Source organism: Boleophthalmus pectinirostris, unplaced genomic scaffold (assembly GCF_026225935.1).
Source record: "Boleophthalmus pectinirostris isolate CB_2022bp ecotype Guang Dong unplaced genomic scaffold, ASM2622593v1 HiC_scaffold_10, whole genome shotgun sequence".
In the NCBI taxonomy this organism is placed as follows: Eukaryota; Metazoa; Chordata; class Actinopteri; order Gobiiformes; family Gobiidae; genus Boleophthalmus; species Boleophthalmus pectinirostris.
In genome coordinates, this window is record NW_026570971.1 from 23,037,467 (window position 1) to 23,062,466 (window position 25,000).

General features: G+C 38.2%; 2 protein-coding genes across 2 annotated transcripts; one reads left to right on the forward strand and one right to left on the reverse strand.

Moving 5' to 3' along the window:
- Positions 1-1,174: 1,174 nt before the first annotated feature.
- On the forward strand, positions 1,175-14,207 carry znf106a (zinc finger protein 106a). The gene is made up of 18 exons (XM_055155940.1): positions 1,175-2,760; positions 3,230-3,617; positions 3,708-3,774; positions 3,841-4,001; positions 4,358-4,418; positions 4,539-4,808; positions 5,260-6,010; positions 6,099-6,148; positions 6,809-6,954; positions 7,478-7,612; positions 7,892-8,008; positions 8,641-8,832; positions 9,340-9,402; positions 9,516-9,635; positions 10,291-10,362; positions 10,449-10,520; positions 11,377-11,523; positions 12,199-14,207. Exons 1-18 carry the CDS (start codon positions 1,310-1,312, stop codon positions 12,253-12,255), a joined length of 4,320 nt encoding a protein of 1,439 aa, XP_055011915.1. The 5' UTR covers positions 1,175-1,309; the 3' UTR covers positions 12,256-14,207.
- A 55-nt stretch (positions 14,208-14,262) lies between these two features.
- Positions 14,263-23,136, reverse strand: capn3a (calpain 3a, (p94)). Its single transcript, XM_055155945.1, has 17 exons — positions 23,083-23,136; positions 22,710-22,793; positions 22,462-22,551; positions 22,308-22,385; positions 21,675-21,835; positions 20,932-21,101; positions 20,456-20,467; positions 20,125-20,333; positions 18,227-18,263; positions 17,695-17,772; positions 17,497-17,554; positions 17,113-17,177; positions 16,743-16,811; positions 16,510-16,588; positions 16,046-16,162; positions 15,446-15,504; positions 14,263-15,072 (listed from the first exon to the last, which is right to left on the reverse strand). Exons 5-17 carry the CDS (start codon positions 21,832-21,834, stop codon positions 15,046-15,048), a joined length of 1,140 nt encoding a protein of 379 aa, XP_055011920.1. The 5' UTR covers position 21,835; positions 22,308-22,385; positions 22,462-22,551; positions 22,710-22,793; positions 23,083-23,136; the 3' UTR covers positions 14,263-15,045.
- Between the last annotated feature and the right edge of the window lie 1,864 nt (positions 23,137-25,000).

The following is a 25,000-nucleotide window of genomic DNA, read 5'->3' on the forward strand; positions in this document are numbered from 1 at the left end:
ATTAGGTCCTGGTTTGACCCTTGTTTAGTCTTGAATGATGTGAACTTGGCTTGGTCCTTTTCTAGTCCTGTTTTAATCCCAGTTTTGTTCCAATTTTGATGTGGTGCAAGTGTGAATGCTTCCTAGTTGACAAATGGTAGTTGTAGTTTTGACTGGTTGTGTATGCATTTTTAGATTACTCTAAAATAGAGGTGTACTTTTTACTATCTGTAAGAACATCACAATTTTTATGGTATGATCATTGCAAATCTAGCATCGTCCTTAATGTCTGAATAATTGTGTAAAGTTTTCAGAAATCTGAGTAAACATATCAGGTTAAAATGATCACTAAGGACCACATGAAGAGAGCAAATCAAAGAGGAAGATCATTATTAAAAAAAGCAAGACTGTAGATAAAAATCAAACAAACAAGATTATCAACACAGAAATGATCAAAGCTGTTATAGTCCCTCAGAGCTGATTCATCATGTACCGTTAATGTGTGACTTCTGTGATTAAGTGCTTTATCTCCATATCTGAGCTAACATGTGATGTGTGTATATAGCTGTGAGTGCTCATGTGCTTGGCCCTTGTATAGAGTCATTCTGGCTGGTGAAGCTTATTGGCCTTTTTTAGCATCTGCGGCGCCTGGAGTCCAATGTCAGAGCTACAGCCTAAAAACATTCACGTACAAGACCCGTTCCTCTGCCTTATTTGATATGTCATCTAATAATACAAAACACGTCTTGATTATTTTTAAGTGTGCGTAAATCAGCCATTAAAGAGGGTCATTTTGATTTTGAATTTTTCATTTTTAACTGTAACAATCACTACAATAACAGTAACAGAACTGTTCAGATGATTCTATAATACTTTTTGAAGACAATCACTGCATACATTAATGTGGCCATGGGTTGAAACAAAGGCCAAACCTTAACAGCAAGTCTCTGTCTCATCAAAATAGTTATTTAAGTGATAATGGATTATTTAAGCAGTAAAAAGTACTTCCCAGGATACTGTGGGCCAATTTTCCAGTTTGGACACCCCTGATAATACATCAATAATACTGTATTCCACTTGTAATATTTTTTTCTACTCTGTTAGAATCGCTTTATGTTTGTATTGTTTTGCTTATAGAAAAGAAAAGGAAGCAGCTGCTGCAAAGCTCGCACAAGAAGAAGCTGAGCGAAAGAGGAAGGAGGAGTTCCAGCTAAGATTAAAGGAAACAAAGGAGCGTTTTCGACTCGAGTTACAACAGCAGTCCAACCTTTATGGCCCCCAGCACGGATCATGGTACAAGGGCAACCAATATGGCACCAACCCCGGACACATGCAAAACATGAAACCCTGGCAGCAGAGTAAATGGGGCAAGAGCTCCACATGGCATGCACAAGACCCTCCAAACTTCAAGAACTTCAACAAAATCCCACCTCCCTGGATCAGTAATTCAGGCAGCAGCAATGGTGTTTACGGGTGCAATAACATATCTCAAAATGTCCGACCTCCTTTTTTGGGGTCACATCCTCCTTTGTTCCCTTCCTTACCGAAGCTCTTCACAAAAGGCGTCAATCAATTTCAGAATCAAGCCACAAACCAAGGAGGTAAGCAGAAATATGGGCCTAAGGGTGCGGAAAAACAAAACACAGAAGAGGAGAATCCTGATAATAAGGGCAACAAGTCTTTTGGCAGCAACCCCAAATTTGACAAAACGTGTCGCTGGTCGCCATACCACGTCAATAATAAAGGGTCGGAATCCATGCCAAATCTTGTTCAGAAAGCTTCCAAATCACAAAAAGTAGAGAAGGCAATGAAAAGTGGCACTTACAAACTTGACAAAAGAAACTCAAGTGGGGAAAGTAGTAACAACAGCAGCAGAAGTAGTAGTCTTCAGAGAGATGGTCAGAAAAATATGACCATTAATCCTACTACTGCTGCTACAACTACTACAGCTACTCTTAGCCCATCTACTCAAAAGGCAAAAACGCCAGCACAAAAAGCTGAAAGGAGACCCTCCCTAGGTGCAGGCCCAAGTGGTGGAGCTCAAGTTAACAAGGCATCTAGTCAAAATAATGACAAGTTGAAGACAAAAACTAACCTGAGTGGTTTATCAAAATCAGATCGGCAGCTAACTGAAACTGTGAAGAAAGTGAAACAGCTGGAAAAGCGGTGGTCCTTGGATAGTTTAAGTAACATCGAACAAAAAGCAACACAGGTACTGGAGCAAAGGCAAGTTGGAGTCAATAAGGAAAATACTGTTAGGGAGAATCAAGTTAAGCCATGTATTCCAGCACTGAGTAAACCTGCCAAGCTATCTCCAGACCAGTCCCTCCAGCATCTTCAAGTCAGTACATCCGTAGAAAGCTCAGCCAGTCCTATCATGAACCAGGAAAGTGATAAAATCAAAAGTAGTACAGAGAAGGAACCATTTGAAGATAAATTTGTACAATCTACCATAGAAAATGATGCCTCAAATACTAGTGACCCACAAACTCAATCACAAAAATCTAAAATTGACTTGCCCCCTCTCCTAAAGAAGGATTTGACCAAACACATGATCCCAAATAAGGCCAAAAGTTCTCCCAGCCTTGAGCCCAACCTGAACATTGCGAGACGTGTCCGAAATCTGAGCGGGTCGAAGAAGAGCGACTCTGATAAAGATTCAGGACTGAAGCCCACTGTCCGGCAGCTCATCAGCTCCTCTGGGTCCAGACGAAACGTGAACTGGGAACAGGTCTATCACGAAGTCAGGAAGAAGCAGGACAAGGGGAAAGGCATGCCAAGGTAAGTGATGACCATGTTTATTTGGAGTTGGGGCTTTTCTGTGAATTAGTCTTTGGTAAGAGTTAACAAAGTGGTATTAAATATTTTACCCCTCCTGTAGCCAACTTGAAAATGCAATCTTATCTTGATGGTATTATTAAGGTATAGTATCAAACATCAAAACCTTTTAAAATGAAGTGAGTTTACTTTATGCATTGCTGTTTGAACTGCCTCGTATCTGTTCAACAACATAAACCACAGTTAACCATGCCCTTCTGAGCCCTGAAAACCCACTGAGATATGTATTTTCAAATCAGGCTATTATTTGTTAATTTCAGCTGACTATATATGCTATGTTTTTATGTTTGTTTTGTATATATACCTATATGTTTATTATTTTAAACCCACTATACTTGAATTAATTCTTCAAACTAGTATGTCATAGATTTTCACTCCCAAGTTTATGCCTTGTCTTTCCTCTCTCCTCTAGATTTGGGATAGAGATGGTGCCAGTGGACCAAGAGGAGCACAGTCAGGAAGAGGACGACTTTGTGCTTCTCCAGGGCTTCCAATGGGAATCACTGCTGGACATCCAGACTCCGCCCACCTCCCGAAAACGTTCCCTATCTGAGAGCAGCATCGCCCCAACGCCAAACCATGCTCCGTTTTTGGAAAATATAGTCATCAAGTCAGAGCCCCAGGAGCCCTCCCAGGATACTGATCTTCTGCAGGAGATTGAGATGGGCCTGGGTGAAGCTGAAGACACTCCACAGAGGGCGGCGAAGGCATGGCAGAGGGCTGATTCTGTCGTCGATGAGATCAGCTCTGGAACAGAGATGTGTGATGGACAAGGGACATCGAAAAAGAGGAGAGCGAGAGTGAGTAATTGAAGATTTGAACAATATGAACTGATTTTCAGAAATGTCTGTTGAAATAATAATTTACTAATTTAATTTTTTTTTACTTAGGACGTGCCTCACCCAGAGACATCTTCTTTGGAGCATCACACCAAAAGAAGGAAAAAATCCAAAAAAGGTACAACCTGCTGTGAACTACCAAGAATTATATTGGGTCAGTGACTAATGCACATGTTATTTGTAGTTGCAGACCGTTCCCACATTGAGGAGCTGTTGGTGGTGTCTTTACGCGAGGATGAGCTCAGTCGGTCTCTCCTGAGTTTGGACACAAACCTGATTAAGGCTCGTGCGGCTCTGGAAGCTGCCTACGTGGAAGTGCAGCGGCTGATGATGGCTAAGCAACAGGTAAGAAAAGTTAGTGATATCATGTGGTAATATGGGAAGTGCTCCACTGTGTTTTCAAACTTCATACATCTTCACTAGAATCATTTGGATTATTTCAGACCTGGAATTTCCAATCTGAGGTTTGGAGATTATTGTTGTTACCATTAGTAGTCTACAGAGACTAATAATGGTAACAACATTATACCATGGCTTGAAGTGAAATATGGTATCCCCTGACTGATTCGTTTTTCAAGTGCAAAGGAAATTTTTCATTCATCTGGGATTTATAGAATACTCACTTTAGATATTTGCATCTTTGTTGTTTTTGATATTTACATTACTTGAATGTTTTAATGATGCTCCTTTCTTTTTGTTAGATGACTACAGAGATGGGCACACTGAGAAACAAGCGCATTGAGTTGCTTAAAGGGATGCAAGGTAAGGGACTGACAAAAATTGTATGGGATTGGATCTAAGTCTGCAAAATATGTTAATAATTTTACGTGCACATCATATACTGTCATAACTGTCTTTAAATGTCTTGACCTTTTCAAGCAGGCGGTGCAGAGGAGGCCCCTGACTCTATAGTGAAAGAGGAGAGACGAGATGACTCAGACCTGCCCTTCTCCTCCTCTGTCCCCTCCATCACAGTCCCCCCTCTGTGTGGCACCAGCCCTCGCGCCTCTCCCCCCGCCCCCTGTGTACCCTTTACTCCTGTGGCTGTGAAAGAGGAACCACGGTCCCCTGTCCACATCAGCCCCGAACAAGACTCTGCTATCTGTGCCCACAGCACCACACCAGAACTGCCCTCTGCTGCATCTGCAACAGGTAAGCAATCAAACTACTTCAATTTAAAAATAATTATTTGTACATTTGAATGTTTTTTTATTAATCTAAATTGGCAGTTTGCAAACTTTTCACACCACCTAGATAACATCTATGATAATATTTGGCTTTTCAAGTACCACTGGTTATCTAAATTAGAGCTATACCAGATCTAAAATGAGACAACATAAGAGGTAGTTCTAAATAATAATTAATTCAATGGAAGACAAAAACATCAATAGATGTTTTTGTCTTCCATTGGACTCAAATTACTCAATTACTCAAACTGGACTCAAATTACAGACAGTCCCATCTCCAACTGTTTGAGTAAGACCGAATGGACCAACTGAGTCGAGCTTGTCCACTTACTATCAGTTTTATATTACATTGTATATTGACCATGGCCATTTTCCTTTTTCCTTTTTTCATTTCATTTTTTTTTTCATTTTAACAGAAGCAGCAGCATGCCCTTTCCCATCTCCTAAGCGATGGTCTGAGTTGTGCCAAAGGCGCTCAGACCAGGAGCGAGATGAGTTTGGAGAGCCTCTTGACTCCAAAGAGGGTTTAGCTGATCTGGTGCAGTCTATGGAGAAAGGCCTGCAGGCACGAGACTATGCTGAGGCTAGCACTAATGATAAAATGCTCGCGCCAGGCTGGAGAGACTCAGAAATGGGCAGTTTTGTAGAAAGTACAGCTGCCCCATCTTTTGAGACTCCCTCTGTGCCCTCTGAGTTCCATGTGCCCGCCTCTCCGTCCGAGTTGCGGAGTGGAAAGAAGGTGAGGAAACTGAAGAAGAGGAAATTACTGAAGAAAGCACAGAGTTCAGAGCTGCCAGAGAGCAGTGATACAGAGGTGGATACTGAAGGGTCCAGACCCCGGTGCCCACGTTCCAGGAGGAGGAACAGTGGAGGGTCCCAAGTCAGTACCTCCAACCAGCAAACAGAGGAGAGGGAAGACAGTGTCAAAATGGAGGAGACAGAGGATCTGCATATTGAGAAAGAAGATCCAAAGCCTTCAAAAAGCAGCATGAAACAGTCCCCTGTGATGCTCTGTCCGGTTACAGTGAAGTCTGAACTTGAGAAGAATGCACAGGGCTGTAGTGGTCCAGCCCAGGACCCATACTCCTCCAAACCAGAAGCCCAAAATGTGGCCTGTTTTGAGGTCAGCTCCACCAGTGACATGGACGTATCTCCTGCTCCAGAGAGGTATATTAAACTGTTTATTTGACAAATTAAAACCCTTACACTTGCAGCCCTTTTATAAATATATGATTAACATTTCTTTCATTTTCAGTGATGTTCAGGAGAGCTTCACACTGCCAAAAGTAGGAAAGACTTCGTCAGGTAAGATTTCTATTGAACCTTTTTTGTACAAATGCCCAACCATTCATATTTTGATTGATAGAAAGATATTTAATGTGGTTTGAATTGGCATCTAATTGTGACATAATCTATTTGTGAAATAATAATGGAAGAGAAATTTACATAATGAATGTTCAGTCCATAAACAAATAAGGCAACCCAAAGAGCTAAATGGCAACCTCCATATTTAGCTTTGCCCTACTATGAGGCGAGCTCAAATATATATAGACTAAGGGGTCCCCATAGTACTTTTTATGGTCAAGATATTGTTACAGATATCAAATGCCTAAAGCCAACAGTCACACAACCTTCTAAGAATTTATATTTATATTTATAACCACAGTAGTATTATCACATTATTAGAACTCTTAATTGTCAAGCACTGGTCCAGGAAAAATGAATGTACCTTGTGGGATAGTCAGTTGTGCCTTCATTTAATATAATAAATTGCCATTTGGGCTGCCCTAAGCAAACTTCTGAAGACACCGTATCTACAAATACAAAATCTATTATTATTTGCAGCAACTTTTTAAAAAGTTCAGTGGGTTTGTGGGTTTCCTCAAGCAAATAAAGTGTGCCATGACTCATAAAAGGTTGTAAAACACAGATTTAAACTAATGCAGTGTACCTTTATATTTTTAGATGTCTCTTCTGATCACGGGGAGGATGACTTGCCCACAGAGGGAACTTTCGAGGGCCACGTGGAGGCAGTGAACTCAATGCAGATTCATGACAGGCTGCTATACACCTGCTCTGGGGACCGCACTGTCAGGGCCTTTGATATTGTGGTATGTTTTTGGAGAATTTAAATGTTATACTACTTACTAGGGCTGTGCAATATTGACAAAAATTTAAACTTATAGCGATATAAGTCAGTTCATGAGAAAAATGCCAAAGCTTGCTTCTAGGCAAGGCAAGGCAAGGCAAGTTTATTTGTATAGCACAATTCGTACACAAAGTAATTCAAAGTGCTTTACAGAATAAGAAATACATTAAAATCATAATAAAAACAAATCAAAACATAAATAATCATGAAGATTAAAATTAAAAAAGAGAGAGTGTATTGAGATTCAGTTGTTGTTCCGAAAGTGAAGTGGAGAAATGTCGCTTACTGCTAGTTTCAGTTTTAATTAAAATAAAATAAATACATAATAAAAAAAAATAATAAAAAATATTTTAAAAAATAATAAATAAACTTGCACAAAACTTTACTAAAGACTAAATAGTGTTCACTTTTACAAGTCACAGTATTTCACAAAGTCAGTATTTGTCAGTATTTTTTTGAGCTAATAGTTATATTTTTGGTTACAGAGTCATAAATGTGTAGCAGTATTTGAAGGCCACAGCTCCAAAGTGAATGCTCTGCTGGTGTCTACGGCTCCCTATCTCCATCATCGCCTATATACTGGCTCCAGTGACCTGACCATTCGCTGCTACAGTCTCACGGTAAATTATCATTATAATATTAGTTATTCAGTTTGGCACAGTATTCCCTTATATTCAGCTCCTGGTTTGGGTCTGATACTGGCTTTAGAACATACTGAACTTCAGTAAAGAGTTTGTACATGGCTTTGTTATGATAGCAGGGAATTTATAGGTATTTATCAATTATGTGTAGACATATTTGCCCTCCTGTATGACGTCCCATTGAAATTCAGCTCGAATACATACTTCTTTCTTTTTTTGTTGTTGTATAATTATTGTCTTTTGATTCCTTATCCACAGACACTGAAGTTTGAGGAGCAGTTTTCACTGACCGACAGAGTCCTCTGCCTCCACAGTCGCTGGAAGATCCTGTACGCAGGACTCGGCAATGGCACTGTGGTCACCTTTAACCTCAAGGTATTACATGTTAAGGCTTGTCAACTGAACAAAATATAACTTGGGTTGTTGGTCATTCAATGGAGTATCTGCTATTTAAAGGTGCACTGTGTAACTTTTTAGGAAGGGGTTGGTAACTTGTTTCTCTCTGTGGCTTTAATGCTTTAAACTAGTCTGTCTTGCATTTTTTTCAACTAAGGGTGTTATTTACTGTGAGTGGGTTTGCCACTCCTCACATCTATCCTGTAATTTGGCTTGCAAGTCTCCATGGAGAAGTTTATGGCCATACTGTGGAACATTCTAGGCACATCTCAGGTGATGGACCCTCTAGCAGACAAGTTACGCAGTCCATCTTTAAATAATGAGACTCCTTACTGTAAACAACTAGGGCGTATTTGCTCCTCCCTTCAGACAAATATTTAATGCAGGAACTTAACCAGTATCCTGTTAGGACTTGTTAAGATTAAGGTACACTTTACTACTTTATTTTATTTAACTGAATGAGTGGCAAAATATATTCACTATTAAAAACATTTGTCCAATTGACAGAATAACATTTTCTTTTGCCACCTGAACAACTATGGTATTACACAGACAAAAGAACTCATGACACTGCTAACCATCATTATTTACTATTATCTTTCTGTATCTAGACAAACAGGCAGATGGATGTGTTCGAGTGCCATGGGCCACGGGCTGTGAGCTGTCTGGCCTCGTCGCAGGAGGGGGCACGGCGCCTCCTGTTGGTGGGGTCCTATGACAACACCATCAGTGTGAGGGACGCCAAGAACGGGCTCCTGCTGCGGACCCTGGAGGGACACAGCAAAACAGTGCTCTGTATGAAGGTCAGATACACTTTTTACATTATTACACTTTTTACATTATTACACTAAACAATTAGTTAATGTTACCTTTATGTAAAGGGCCCATATTACGCTGTTTTCTGATCTATGTTATAATATTGTTTCCTCTCTTCCACTGTATTTTTAAACTCCATAGACCTTTGCTAGGATAATTTGGATAATTTCAATCCTGAAGTTCTGAAGTTAGTTTACCGCTTCATGACATCACAAGGTGGAACAGAGCTTTTTCAGCTTTGAATGCAGATAGATTCATAATAAAGGGTTACTCATATATGTGTAAATAAAACACAACACAACTTTGGGCATGTTTTTGATGAGATAACAGCGTTCTAACAGGGCTTAAAGCTCAATTTTGCGTAATATGGTCCCTATTAATTGAAAGTCTAATTGCAGTCCCAGTGCTTATCATAACTATTAGGTATATTTGATTGTTTGGCCATGATATATCTTCAAAATAAATAATTGTTCTTTCTCTCTGTCTTTTTTTAGGTGGTGAATGACTTGGTGTATAGTGGATCCAGTGATCAGTGCGTATACGCTCATAATATCCATGTAAGTCCATTGGCTTTTTTACTCATGATAAGTTCCTTTAATACTTCATGGTCTCAGTATATGAAGTCTATTCCCGAATCTAAACTATAATGTGTGTCCCCTCTTGTGCGCAGTCGGGACAGTTGGCGCGTGTCTATAAGGGCCACAGTCACGCCGTCTCTGTAGTGTGTGTCCAGGGGAAGGTGATGCTGACCGCATGCCTCGATAAACTCATCCGAGTCTATGATCTGCAGGTACGATTGGCAGACACTTAATTAATGTAATTGCAATTTTTCTGATCTGTATTCAAATTAGATTTGTTTGTAAATAGACACTATAATGTACTTGACTGCATGGTGAAGGTTTAACTATATGGTAAAGGCTGACATTACTAAAGAATATCATGTAGATGAAATATTGTACATTAATTGTAGGACTAAATCATATATGGTTCTTCCTACTCCATTTTTGAACATGCAGTGATTTTAATTTTTTTTCATTAAATGTACACATTTGAACTGTCCAAGCATGGAGACCATACGTTGTGCTTTCTTAAATTTTAAAATGTTCAAAATAAAAGTAACTATTATATATGTTTAAAAAATTGGATTTTCTTCAGAGTGCACACTGTAAACCACTCTAGGATCATTAACATTTGTCATAAAACCGAAATATGAACTGATAGATTAATACAAGAATCTCATGCATTTCAGAACATGTTTGTAGAGGTCAAATTATTTTGTTGCACCGGACATTATACTAATAATTGCAGTCTTTTTGATTTGATAATTATTTCAACTCAAATTGAACTCAGTTTTGTTTTAATTGTGATATTTTTGTTGTTAAGTTTTTATATTTTATATATGTATGAGTATTAAGTGCTAAGTATATTGTTGTTTGGCCCCACAGTCCCATGAACAGCTGCAGGTTTATGGTGGACATAAGGACATGGTGATGTGTATGACCACGCACAAAAATATGGTAATTTCATCCCTACTCAGTAAATGAATACAAATATGTTCAGAACATATACAGGATCTGTATTTTATTGGGCTTTGTCTTTTCAGATCTACACAGGCTGTTATGATGGCAGTGTGCAGGCCATCAAACTTAACCTGATGCAGAACTATCATTGTCGGGTAAGAATATAGAATTTCTCTATATTTTTTGCAATTTCTGCTGTATACCACCACAAACTGAGACAGACATTAAGCTGGTTTTAACACAACAACAATAAGAGCAAGAGAGAGATACTTTATTGATCATGAGGAAACTTGCAGTTTTTCTGCAGCAACATTTTCACTGTGCTTCTCGGTTGCCTTTGTGTCTCAGTCAAAGGTTACAGTGCAGTTTAACAGAAGGACTGGTCAGGTAGGGTTTGCTGATCCTGTGGAAGAGCCAAAAGTGTCCCTCCTCTGTGTCCTGCAACAGTGTCCAGGGGGTAACTAGGTGAACACAATAGGAAAGGCCTCATTCTTGCCACATTTGGTGTAAAAAGCCTGTAGCATCTCCATAACTAGCTTCATAGGTAACCTTTGGGACAGTCTCCATGGATATGGGAAAAACAAACTGTTAATTTGAGACAATCGCAACAGTTCCTTGTGTTCATTCCCTGAAAGTATTTTCTCTAAAGGTTTTCTGACTCATTTGCTGCCACATACGGTGTAAAAAATTTGCAGCATGCCAAATATCCATAGCTAGCTCCTTAGCTAACTAACCTCTTGTATGTTCTCCATGGATACGTGAAAAACAGACTAATTTTACAAAATCTAACAGTCCCTTACATGTGTCTTCTGTACTGCACATGCTGCACTTATTAATTGGTTAGAATCCCATGATATCATGTTTAAAACTGAGCTCAAAAAACAAAAAGATAAAAAATGTGCTCCATGTGAGACCAGTGGCCACAAAAGCTGCCAACCACTCTATTACCATGGGAATCTAATAATTAAATGTTTTAAATAGTTTTGTGTATATCATTCCCTTTTATTGTAGTGGCATGGCTGCTCGATGGTCTTTGGCGTTTTGGATCACCTGGAGCACCACCTGTGCCATAACCACGCCAGCCAGAACCTGCAGACACTGAGATGCCGGTGGAAAAACTGTGAGGAGTTTTTCAGCAGTCGCATCAGCTCCAAAAAGGTGAGTCCTGTTTTGAGATAAGATGGAGCTTTATTGATCTCCTAATACACAGTGCAAGTTGTAAGCAAAGTATAATTTGAACTTTTTTTTTGACAATAAAGCAAATATGTACAATTATGCAAAAATATGAATTAAATTACCTAAATGAACCATTCTGATATCTATTGTAAATTTTGTATGTGTAATACACTTCTTGCCAATATAGGAACAGTTTCAGAAGTAACTACAAAAGTAAGTTCTCTTGGGGTTGGGGTTTTTGTCCATGGAAATGTTATTGCTTTGTCTGGAATGTTTCACAGTATGGCATTAAACGTTCTAGTATAACAGAGACCAAACCAGACCAAGTTACAGCTCTGTGGAGAGGTAACCTGTGCTCACACTCACAATGCCTGTTTTTCCAGGTATTTTTGAGCAATACACCATCTGCAGTTGAATAAGGTAAGGTAAGGTAGAGCTGTTTATTGCCATACTGTGGAACATTCATAGAACATAAAACATAGAAACAAGAAAGTGACGAACCCCCAACAGAAAAGTTACATCGTGCACATTTAATGCAGCTCTCAATTATTCACGATTGGGATTGACACAGAGTACTTTGGCAAATTACCAGCTGCTATAGGACCCACTTTCCTCTCTGTTTTTGAAACTTTATTTTTTGTTGTTGTGTTTTTTTAGACGATGCTTTTGCACATGCAGAAACACGTGGCAGAGGAGTCCCAAGTGGAGCCTTGAAGCCGAAGGGAATAAAGTTTGACCCTTTTACTCCTTTGTAAATCCTCCCATATTGGGACGGACCAGTGCTAAGACCCACCTCTCATGGCTCAAGCCTGTAGAGTGGTGTATCATATTTTATGTTCAATGTTGGAATCCAACCTTATAACAATAAAGACGTGAGGCTGTGGGAAGGTCATTTTATACTGTTTTAAATACGCTTCGCCCTCTTTTCTGTCTGACCACACTAACACTGACCAAACTAAGACAAAATATTTGACTTTTGTAATTGAAGAAACTCTTGCGGAGCCGGTAACAGAGGGGTTAATATGCTTCCTGTTTTAACTAACCACTATTCAATAAGCTGCATTCTGATTGGTTGGCTAACTTGATGGCATGGGCCGGGAAATGTTTTTACTGTTGTGATGTTTAATATTGAGCAACATCTTTATCATGATCTTATTTTTTGTTCTTTTAAATGTTTACTTGTTTTATGGGTGTCTTCATTCAGCAGTTTTCAGTTTTAATACAGGTTCTAGTATCCTATTATTACTATCCTATTAATCCTGGTTGGGTCTGGCAATGGCTTGTAACCCCGTATGGCTCAAACCCTGGTCACAGCTTACTTCTACTTACACTGTTTTAAGAATTTTACCATTTTTGAGTGTTAAAGCATATCTATGGTGATATATAGGGAAATCTATTTTACAGAAGCAATGGTGAGAAAAAAATTTAGTTATGCATTTAAGACTACCCTACATTTGTTTTTCCATCTACAGATTTTATTTTTTGCATTTGGTTTTTAAGTTTTATTTTTCAATATTTTTCAAACTTAGGAATCATCTAATTTTCCTTTTTTTCTTTTCTTTTTTGTTTGTTTTTGTTTTGTTTTATTTATTTTTCTCAGATTGTTTTGATCTCATCTGTTTTCCATAGACGTATTTCCATTTCATTTTGTTGTTGCTCTCTGATATAAAGGCATTGAGGGACATTAGTGCAGTGTTGTGTGTCGAAGTGGCCTGAGGTTGCCACATTGGAGAGTTTTTGCAGTTTGCTGTGAAACTGAACCAAGATGTTGTGAATGTGATTTTGACTGTAATTTTAGATCCGAGTGTGAGAGTTCTGTTTATTCTACGTTAATTCCCCACTTGGAGATATGTATGTTTTATTTTTATTTTTATTTTTTTGAGAATTGAGCAGAAGGCACCTGATAGTTTATGAAAAAGGCATTTGGGGAGGTGTTTTTGAGAAGGATGAAAAGTATGAAGGAAAAGTAATAGAGAGACACCAATCAGGCATAACATTACAGCTGTTAGAAGCCATATAAAATGACAAGGCTTTGACAGTTCTCATCTATTGTTATTTTGGAGAGTTCCCAGTCTATAAATTGACTTTATAGTTTCTTGTCTCCATCCGTATTCCTGTGCAATTCAGACAGTAGGTTACCATTGTGCCTTTTTCTTATCTTGGAATAATTTCATGGTAAGGAGTATCTAGCTGGAAGATTAACCTAGAATGCATTTTTAAGTTGTAATAGTAAAACAAACCTATATCAAAAATTGTACTAGATTGGAAGATTAAGTAAACTATCTAGCCATAATTGCTCTAAAATAATGCTTGATGATCTTTTTGTTGTGCCTAATTGGTGTATAACCCATGCCATACCACACCTCACTAAAATATTACATTTATTCAAGCCATTTTTCTTTTCAATACCATTTTAACTGGTGCTCTTCTTGGCAGATCTGGTTGTATTTTTTTGGTTTGCTCCTCTTCATTTCATAGAGGACTTGATTTTGCAGCAAACATTTTCGACTTTTTGCATAGTTTTAAGGCAAAGGAAAGCATACAGACCCTTTCTAACCTTGGCATTCCCGAGTTTCTTCAAGATGTTATTCTGTTATAAAAGATGTTATCTGCTTTTTTTAAGAAATGTGCAATCAAAAAGATATTAAAATGTTCAAACAGAAAAACAGACTTATTTTTATTATTCACTGCAAGTTAATTAAATGATCAACGTGTATGAATCAGTGTTTACGGGGGAGGGGAAAGTTAATACGCAACACAGTCAAAACAATACTATACATTTATTTATTGGAATATAATGGAAAACTCCGTACACTAATTTGACCAAAGCCTTCATAGAAAATCACAAAATGCCACAGTCCAACCTAGTAGCCATTTTCAAATCTATATTTTCAGATCAAAACTCGAACAACAACTATGCTCTTCATTCATTCATAACTGGGGTAAACTCCATCAGTGTAATCCGGTGAAACTTCTTTTGACAAAGATTTATTAAATTACTAAAATAGCAGTAGGTTTATTTTTAAATGGGTAGCATGCTTCCTTATAACAAAGTATTAAGAAGAGTAATAATATGGATTGACCCTATGTAATTTCCCTTTCAGATTTGGCTACAATGGATTTTAAGATAGTCCTAAAGGAGACATTATATGTTTATTTGATTGACCAGTAGAGTAAAAAAGTTGTTTTCGTCCATTTGTTTGTCCACAAGTTTATTGATAGTCCACCAGTGAGCCCAGTTCATTCCTTACATGATTACTGCTCGGTGTGTTTGACAGTTGGAGGTACAGTTAATGACACATCAGAGAAGGCTGTTGTGAGGTATTGTGACAGAAATAAAGAGGTTGTTCTGTTTTAGATGCCTGAGAATTAACATCATACAACAGTGAATAGTTGTGCTTTAGACGATGATTACAACAGGCTGGAGAACTGAGGGGCTGTGATGGAGCAGAGGTTGGAACAAACTGTTTGAGGTAAAACCCAGTCTGGAGCAGAGTGGACTCTTCAGGCGTACATGGTCAACTGGAGCCACTGGAGCAAAATACATCAAGTTAGTTACAATGGGTAAAATATTTAACTTGTACTATGTGAATTTTCTAGTGAGGTGTCTGTCACCAGCTTGTCTCCATGGAGATACTATTGCTTTACTGTTCATACAGTATGGCACTTTAGAAGACCTTTTCTCAACAATGTCTTTTTACTTTTACTGAGAATATTGTGGTACCCTCTAGGCAAAGCAATAGCATCACTATGGACATGAGACATAGCAGACCCTCTACCACCTTGTATATAACAATTCATTCAATTTGGCATCTCAAGTTTAGAGTTGTTAATACTGATGGAAAAATATGTTGCAGGTTAATCGTTCGATGGTAATGAAGCTATATAATGAGAGCGGTCTCACCTCGAGGACACTGAGTCTGATGGTGCCGTCTCCGTCCTGATCGAAGGCCTGGAACGCCCCTGAGAAGAAAAACACCACACAGCAACTAAGACGCAACAAGAACAAGATGACCCTTTCAAAATAAAACTATCAATAAAAATGATGTAGTAAAAACAAAGCATCAGAAAGCCCATTCAGAATAAACATAGTGTCTAGATGGTTTTCAACTGATGATAAAAGAGCTAAGATACCCCTTTCAAAATAAAACTATTACCAAAATAAAGTTAACTCTCTCAAAATAAATAAATAGTGCTCATGGTGACAAATTTAGTTGGTGACAGAGGACAAGATGACCCTTTCAAAATAAAACTATACATTTTACACATTAAAATTCATCCACCCATGGGTTTCAGAATTAGAAAAAGTTAGGACTGTTGCCACAGTGATGAAACAAAATATTACTAATATATTTTTAAATGGCAATGGAAATTTCCCTTGTGGATAATACAGTTTGTTTAAGTCTAAGTCCTCAGAAGGTTACATATAAACTGAAACCCAAATAAAAAATTACCACTTTCATAATAAAACTAGGTACTTTGCTCCCAGGTGTTGGTGACTTACTGAACATGGCTTCCAGTCGGACCAGGCAGCTGATGAAACTGTCGAAGTCGATGTTCATGTTCTCGTTAGCATAGCGCATGGTGATGATGTGGTACAACTGGTTATTAAGACGGAAGCCTGGGAGGGACACAAGACCCATGACTGCACAGTGACCACAACATTTGGTACAACATTGAGAGGATAAGTTTAACATCATAATGTTAGAATTATTAATCACAGTTACAAAAGAAAAGGTATCATTTCATCATGTGCATTTTTTAGATGTTATATAAAAAATATTTACTATTTAATTGGTTACTATGCTATGCCATGGAAAAAAAAGGTTTCTACAAATTTTCATAAGCTTAAACTAAACTGTGCTGAGTGTTGACCAAAACAACTATTTCCCATTGACAAAATATATACTAGTATAAAAATCCTTCAAAATAGAAAAGAACATAAATGATTTTTACATTGGTCTGTACCTGCATCGTTGACAGCATTCCTCATCTCATAGCTGTTGATGCTCCCAGACTGGTCGGCATTATAGTGCTTGAAGATTCCCTACAAAAAAAAGAAATTAAGTGAATATCAAAAATGTATTGATAGAGCATCAAACTTATATAGTGCTTTTTACACTTAATAAAAGCGATAAGGGGGTATATATGTTTACATCTGTGTTATCGGCATTGATATAAAATGCTATAGAGCGTCCCACCTGCCACTGTTTGATCTTGTTCCACAGATGCCTGAACTCCTGGAGGTTCAGTCGCCCTGTTCCCTCCATCTGAAGGACAATTAAGGTCATAACAAAACACACTAACACACTAAATATATGGCATATAATGATAATGATGAAATCTTGAATCAAAAAGCTAGTTCTAGGCCCTACATAACACATTTAAATATCTATATAAAAGCACTGGTGTTTTAAAGGTTAAGGTGAAGATTATTAAGTCCAGTGGTGGATATAATAATCTTGTTTGTTTGGGCTTATGTTGCTCTGTTGTCTTTTCTTTGTGTGCCAAGAAAGGATTATCTTATTTTATCTTAAGATACACATTTTATAGTTTTTATACAAAAGATACATCCATCAGCGCGATCATGCTCCTGCAGCTCTCCAGACTGAAGCCCTCTGTGTTCATGTCTTTGTCTAGAAACACCAAAGAAAGATACTATCAATACAGCATACAAACCCAATGCAATTAATAAGGCATAAGTGTACTGATACAAATTAATATCTCTATTTTTCGGACTACCCCGATAAGATGACGGAATTTTTTTGGACCCCAACAGAAATATGCCGAATAGTGTCTTTAAAGTTGTTAATTAAGGCTTAGACAAAGGGGCGTAAAGTTGCTCACAAAAGAAATATGACTTTTACATCACAACTTTATTTCAACTAATAAAGCTATTTTCAGTGTTCGAATTCAAAATTTTCCATATCTTTAAAAGAACTATTTCAGACTTACGTTTGGTGATAACTCTGTTGAGGACATTTTGCAGTTCGTTGGCCGTTATCTCCATCTCCTGTGAGGATGATGAAGGGACAGATATGTAAACTAATGCATGTTTATATATTACAGCTCATAATATCATATCATGTCACTGTCAATTACATGTGTCTTGTCCATTTAAAATACAGGCTCTAATATAATGACTACACTCACATCACCGGCTATTTCTTGAAAAATAGACCTGAACTGCTGGTCCTCTTCACTCTCTTCCCCCGCCGAGGCTGGAGCAGGCTACAATATGAACATGGTTAGTTATACCAACCATACCAATGTGTGACAAATACATTTGTAATACTTTATAATAACTACATTATTTACAGCATTAATAACACATGAAGTAATACTCAAATAAAACAAACAGTTATTAAGAATTATTCATGTGTGGTAACTACTTAATTAAGGAGTTAGGATGTTAATTAAACTTGGATCATTCTTAATAAACTATTTGTTCATTATGAACTGAGTCATTCTCTGTGCTAATGTTGGCTTATTAATGTTTTAAATTATAAAGTGTTACTAATACATTCGTAATGGATATAGAGTCAAATATTAAAAAATGTATAGCGGGATCCTCAAATGATTGTGATGCTGTTTGACAAACATGGTATACATTTTACCATTTTTCATCTTGGAAACATAGTATAAAACTAAAATCAACCAGACACAACATTGTTTAACTACTTACCACGGGATGGTCAGCCTCGATCCTGTTCTCTATTTCCCTGAATGAAGATAGAAACAAATAGTGGTCACCACTATCATAACTTTACATTATAAACTATTCTACTGCACAGTTAATTTATTGCAACTAATGCTATTTCTTAAGATAAACAGAATGTGTAAAAAACAAGTTCCATTTTGTAGCCTTGGACATCCACTCTCAGGCTCCTCAAAGACCCAGGTCCAGACCAGGTCCAGACCAGGTTCAGTCCAGGCTGTCCTGATTTGGGGCAGCAGCAGAGTGCAGTACAGAGCTGTATGTTACCGCTGAACGACCAAATCTGAAGTTTCTTGTCCTAAAAAAGATTCCATAACAGCTTCGAACTGGGCCCGAGTTCGTCCAATTCTACAAATCAAATCTTCGTTAAAAAGGTCTGTTTTTGGTAATACAAGCCCCTCCTGACGAAGATATCCCCCATCCCACACCCCCATGGACATAGCAATTAAAAACATTGAAAATATACACAGACAAACAACAAATATACCCCATAGCAAATATAAATGACTAAGTACTGACATTTTTTTTCAAGTCCAAGATGTTGAGTTATTTAATTATACAGAACTGACTGTTGAGATTTTTAAATTTAAACTGTGATATATTTTGTCCCCTACCTTCCAACTGTTGTTACAACATAATCAAATACCTAAAAAATATTTATTTAAAATGCACTCTGTAACTTTTCTTGTGGGGGTCTGCCACCTCCTAGTTGTCATGAAGATGTTAGTGCTTTGCCTAGAATGCTCCAGAGCAGGGGTGCTCAATACGTCGATGGTCGTGTGGGTAGATCGCCGTGTCTCGTCTCGGACTCGCGTTTGGACTCGGTCTTGTCTCTCACTCAAGGTCTGACACTCAACAAGTGTGATCATATTTCATTACGGTCCACTGCTGTTGGCAATAAACTTGTACCGGGGTGCAGGAGCGTGTGGGGCGTCTCAGTGCCGCCCGCGGAGACTCTACGGCACATCACAAATACACACGCTCTCTATGCACGGCTTGTCTGCAACAGCGTGTGCCCTCGTGTATCAGCGTGCATCACAGGGCAGGTTAAACTTCCTAAACATCCTACTTGTCCATCTGCCTCACGTCAGCACGCCGCCCCTCGCCTTTTCCCGCTCTCGCTCCTTCCTGCGTACAGCGAAAACAAGCTCCTTCCAAAGTGCGCGCTGATTAGAAGAGCAAGATGAAATGTGAAGCAAAAACTATTCTAAATTTGTGTTACAGTGTTGGCACAAAGCAGGCCTACAGCATAGAGCAGACCTACAGAACAGACCTACTGCCACATTTAGCTGAAGTTCGCCTAACAAAAGTGCACAAATGCATCTGTGTTTATCACGATGTGCGTTTGGTTTGGTAAACGTGCAGAGGCTGGTAAATATCACTGCAAAACCAGAAAAGAATGCAACTCCAGTTTGGAACTTTAAAAAACAGGTTTAAAAATCTTACCTACTTCCTTCATTTTTTTCACAGTTTTGTGTAAAGTGCCAGAGGAAGTTCTCTTAAAGAAGGGGTTCTCAAACTGTGGGTGAGGGTCCAAAAAAATGGGCACAGAGTGTTTCAGTGCAGTTTGCTTGGCTTTGTATTAGGTAGATCATTTTGACTTGGTCATTTTGTAAGTAGCTCGCATGCTGAAAAAGTGTGAGCACCCCTGCTCCAGAGTATGGCTTAAAAATATGTATTTTGCATTTATTCAATTACAGGCACTTTAATTGGTGTCAGGCCCTCCACCAGAAAAGTTAAATAGTGCAGTTTCGTCAGTCAAATTTTTACCACTGATGAAATACTACCTTACACCATCTCTTGTAAAAGAATGAACATATTGAATATACATAGTTTGATCTTTTACCCCTCATCCCCAGACTCACTCTGAAGTGTTCCTTTTTTCAGAGAAGACACGGAGGATGAACTCCCCCTCCTGGTGTGGTTCGTAGGTTGATGGTACGATCACGTATTCTCCAGGACTGAGGCGGAAACGCTGCGTCACCTCTCTCAGGTTTATGAAGGACTTACAGCGAGCCTTGGACTGGTTCAACAGGAAAAAGTCCTTTTGCATGTGCTGCTTATTCCCGTGCATCTGAAATCAAGTTAAAAAAAATTTTTAAGGAGTTCTTAGCAAAACAAAAATAATACAAACAAACCAGTGAGATGAAATTGACTTGTAACCCTTGGAAGCTTGTCTGTTGGACAGTGGCTTACCTCCTTTGGCACCTGTTGACAGAGAGGCCCAAAAGCAGTTAGTCAATGTGACATAAATAGATAGATACAAACTTTATTGAACCTGATGGAAATTCTATTTTCAGCAGCAAAAAGGAAACATAATAATAATACAGCAGTAATTCATCATAATAATAGTCAAATAAATAATAACTATTTCTGAACCTAAATGTTATCAGGTTTTTGTACTTCTTTATAGACATTATTATATTAATTTTCATTCATAACTTTGTTAGAAAGAGTAACATACTTAACAATTATATAAGTATGGTAGATAAATTGATTTCTGAAGAATTTACACTACAGTGGTGTTTTCTATTTATTTCTGCTCACCTTTAGTTTTTTGACATATTTTTCTGAATTGCAAATTTTCAACATTTATTTTTATTTGTTGAAGAATCCCTTCCAAAATAAAAGTATATAAGAAGTTTAAGCATATTTGCCTCACCACAACCCACCTCATAGATGGAGAACCCGATGGTGAACAGATTGGCTCCCATCTTTCTCTCTTTCCTCCTGTTCTTCTGCATCAGAGACACCACAAACGTGCAGCCAACCTCGCCCTCCTCAGAGTCATCATCCTCCTCCAGGAGACGCAGGCGGTACTGAGGGTTGGTCCAGAATGTGTCTGTGAAAGGGATGCAAATTTGAAACACGTTATTCTTAAAGCTGCACAGTGTAACTCTTCTGGTAGACGGTCCATCAACTGCTTGACTGTATGTAGATGTTATTGTTTTTTCTTGGAATGTTCTGCAGTATGGCATTTAATCTAACTATTTCCATAGAGACAAGCAACCACAGTAATAATGCATGTTCTTATGATAGCTTTGAGAAATAAGAACTCCTATAATTGAATAAATGCAAGATATATTTGTTTAATACAGTAACATCACAGGCGAATTAATAATATCACCATTGAGACAAGCAGATGGCAGACACTCCACCAGAAAAGTTACACAGTGCACCTTTAAGTAGATCAAAATGAATAAATTAGGAGTCAATCAAATTAAGTTTGCAATAGTGGGATCTGGTCAAATCATCATATGTCTAAATGGCACTAATTATTATCAACACAACAGATATTAACATTAGGCATTTCTACACTGTAAAAAAAAACTGACCACTGATGTTTCATGGGATAATACAAAAATATATCCATTATCAAAATCCACAAGCACTGAAAAGAGTTCCTCATGATCACCTGGGTAGTTCCTGCAGCCTCCAGCGGAGCAGCCCCTGACCCAGCGGCCCTCGTTCACAGACACTGTCCATTTGTGGATCTTATCGACCTCCAGAGCGTCAGGGGTCAAGTTACAGATCTCAATCTTTGTGTAGTTCTTCTTAAAGTCCTCAAATGACATCCTGAAAATAAAGTCAAAACTAATAAATACATTTTGACATTAAAGTCCATATTACACAAAACCGACTCTTGTGAGCTTTAAGCCATATTAGAATGTTGCAACCTCGTCAAAAACATATCCGGAGTTATGTTTTGTTTCATTCACACGTTTGAGTGATCCTTTATTATTAGTCTGTCTTCATCTCCTGAGCTCAAAATGCTCTGTATCACCTTCTGATGTCAGAAATTGGTAGTTTTCAAGTTAACAGCTACTTTTTTTCCTTCAGTTCAGTAGAGATTGGAAATTCTACAGCTGAAATTATCCAAATGATTCTAGTAAAGGTCTATGGAGTTTAAAATCACAGTGGAGCACTTCCTGTATTACCACATGACAACTCCAGGTATGTTTTTGATGAGGAAACAACTTTATAACTTAGATAATAAAATAACATAATATGGGCCCTTTAAAAGAACAAGATATAGTTTGCCACTCACCAGAACTCTCCATCCTCTGCATTCTGGTGCTGCAGCTTCTCCTTTTCAGCTTTAGGCAATGTGGCCCACTCCTTAGAGCTGGGAATGACAATGTAATAATAATGACAGTAATGATGGATTAAACACGTAATTAATATTGTGTTGATTTTCGTACTTGTCACTCCAGGGCCCGTTCCATTCCACTTGACCCCAGGGATTTCTGAGCCTCACCAAGCGGACTTTAGATTCCTTGTTCTGAGATGGTCTACACTGCAAAAATGTATTACTCAAATATATGACTAAATATATTACTTATTTTCGTGTTATTATTCATGGTTATTCAACAACTACTTTTCTATACTGACATTTTTGGTGTATTTGATTAACTTTTTTATTGCAACTTAAATTAATCATAACTCTTACCTCCTCCACAGCAGTGACAGAGTAGGCGTGACCCTTTACTAGCCCAGTCACTGTACGGGTCTCAAACCGAGCAGGAACCAGGGACTAAAATATAAAATATATAGTGAATAAATGAATATATAAGCATTAAGAACAGGACAAAAAATTAAGTTACAGATTTATGTTGTCTGATTCCAATGCTGAGTGTGTCGAGGAGGGTCAATGCAGTTTTTTGTGTATACTGTAATTGTGTAAATGTCTAATGTGTAAGTGTTTTTGTGTTAATTCGTGGGATGTCATACCTCACTGTAATTGTTCACATGTTTAATATGTTTTAAAATGTAATAAATAATAAATAAAAAAAAATCATATAATAAAATATTGTCTGCCTCACATCGATGGAGCAGCCCATCAGAGACCCTCGCTCCAAAGCCTTCTTCATGATCTTATACAGTTCTTTTGGCGCTTCCTTCATCTCGTAAAACTCTGTGACTCCTCCAGTGAAGTCCTCCATGGCTTCAGTGGTGTTCCCACCCTTCAGAGCCTCGTAGGACCCATGCAGCCTGGATAGAGGGCGAGGGTCAGAGGGCAAAGGTCAAAGGGGTTTTAAGCATTTGTAGAGACTGTACTATTTTGCCATAATTATCAATAGGTTTCAGAATGATGAAATGTTAGGACTGTTGCTATAGCAATTAACAATGCAAAACTTTGACTTAAATGTTCTTAAATTAGTCTAACCAGTCTTGGTTCTACTCTGAGTGGTTGAGTGAGTAGTCTTTTCCAAAAAGGAAAATTTAAGGTGGTGGATACACCTTAAATAATTAAACATTAACAAAAATCTGTGTTTCTATAACTGACTTGGCATAGGCTTTTTCCAGCAGGGCGCTCCAAAACTCATTCCTCTCGGCCGATTTGGTGAAGACCAGCTGGTTGTTGACAGTTGGGATCCTGTCATCAATGACAACATCCACCCAGTCACCATAGCGCCAGAACTGCAGGAGACATAAGGATAGAAGGGTGTTTCTTGAAAATGCACTACACACTAATACTGTTAAATGAATACAGTAAAAAGTCTAACCTGGAAGTGGAAGATTCCAGCGTAATTCTCTGAGTAACTTTGCTCATGAGGGACCACACGATACAGGAGTTTCTCATTTAGGGTCAGACAAGCGATGGCAGCCAGCAGCCAGCAGTCACCTGCACATAGAGTTATTTATGTTTGTAGGTGTTACAAAGACACTGGAGGCAAGTTGGGTCAAGTGTCTTGCCCAAGGACACAATGGCATTCTGAACTGCAGGAAAGGTGCTGTATATACTTCAATACATTTATATATCAAACAAAATATTGACAGGGTATTCTCACAGATTTTCTCTATGGATAGGACGTGTCTAAGTGCTGACTACTGTGTTTTGAGAGTCAGGTGTATGTGACCTGAACAATGTAAGTTTTTTACCACTGGGACCAGTTACATAAACTTTTGTCCCTCTGTTCCCTTTATTTGGGGCCAGCTGAGGACAACAATGAGAAATGCTGCTGGTTGGATTCCCCTCCCATAGACTAAGCACAATGTAGGAGGCCGCAGCGAGCTCAAAGGCACGTGAGCAGGGGAGATGTATGGAATATTCAACTAAAGTTGAACAATAAACAAATTGAATTAATACTATTGATAAATGGTGTAGTGCTGTAATTATATTACAGGTGTCACCACAAACATTTGGTCACATGTGCACATTAAGTGCAAATGAACTTAAGAGTTTAATGTGTTAACAGTATGACAATAATCAGAGGCAAATGCCATTGCCATCAAAGACTTACCCAGATCTCCTTGGCAAATGTCAGTCCTGCTGGCTCCTCCAACAATGAACTGAGGATTGTCACAGATTTCCTACAAAAGTGAAAAATTATTTTACTAAACAAATTATACAGTAAAGATAAAATTTAAACACACATTTCATTATTTAATCAAAACATTAATTTGGATTGTTACATTATTTTGGCCTTCCACCATGTTTGACTTTAACAGTACAAAAAAGTGTCTCCAGGTAATATTAAACAGGCAAATACCGTCTTCTAACTCATCATTTCCACACCACTGTCTGAGTTTGAAATGTGTACTCTGTAACTCCTGTGGAGGAGGGCATGCCACATTTTCAACTTAATCTCTCCATTAACTATCCGGGGTATGACACTTAACTTATCTGTCTCATGAAGAGCAGATGACGCCACTATGCCAAGTTACATGTTAGATCTGTGGAGAGGCAACACCCACAGTAAGAATTAATGTTTTTTTCAAGGTATTTTTGACCAATAA

Bases quoted from the DNA above. Each gene is read 5' to 3' on its own strand.
- capn3a (XM_055155945.1), bottom strand. From the start codon at position 21,834: ATGTCATTTGAGGACTTTAAGAAGAACTACACAAAGATTGAGATCTGT. The intron at 21,102-21,674 runs GTGATCATGAGG...TCCCTTTCACAG, and splicing joins AGGCTGCAGGAACTACCCAG to ACACATTCTGGACCAACCCT. The intron at 15,073-15,445 runs GTGAGACCGCTC...ATTTTGCTCCAG, and splicing joins TCAGACTCAGTGTCCTCGAG to TGGCTCCAGTTGACCATGTA.
- znf106a (XM_055155940.1), top strand. From the start codon at position 1,310: ATGCAAAACATGAAACCCTGGCAGCAGAGTAAATGGGGCAAGAGCTCC. The intron at 4,002-4,357 runs GTAAGAAAAGTT...TCTTTTTGTTAG, and splicing joins TGATGATGGCTAAGCAACAG to ATGACTACAGAGATGGGCAC. The intron at 6,149-6,808 runs GTAAGATTTCTA...TTATATTTTTAG, and splicing joins AGTAGGAAAGACTTCGTCAG to ATGTCTCTTCTGATCACGGG.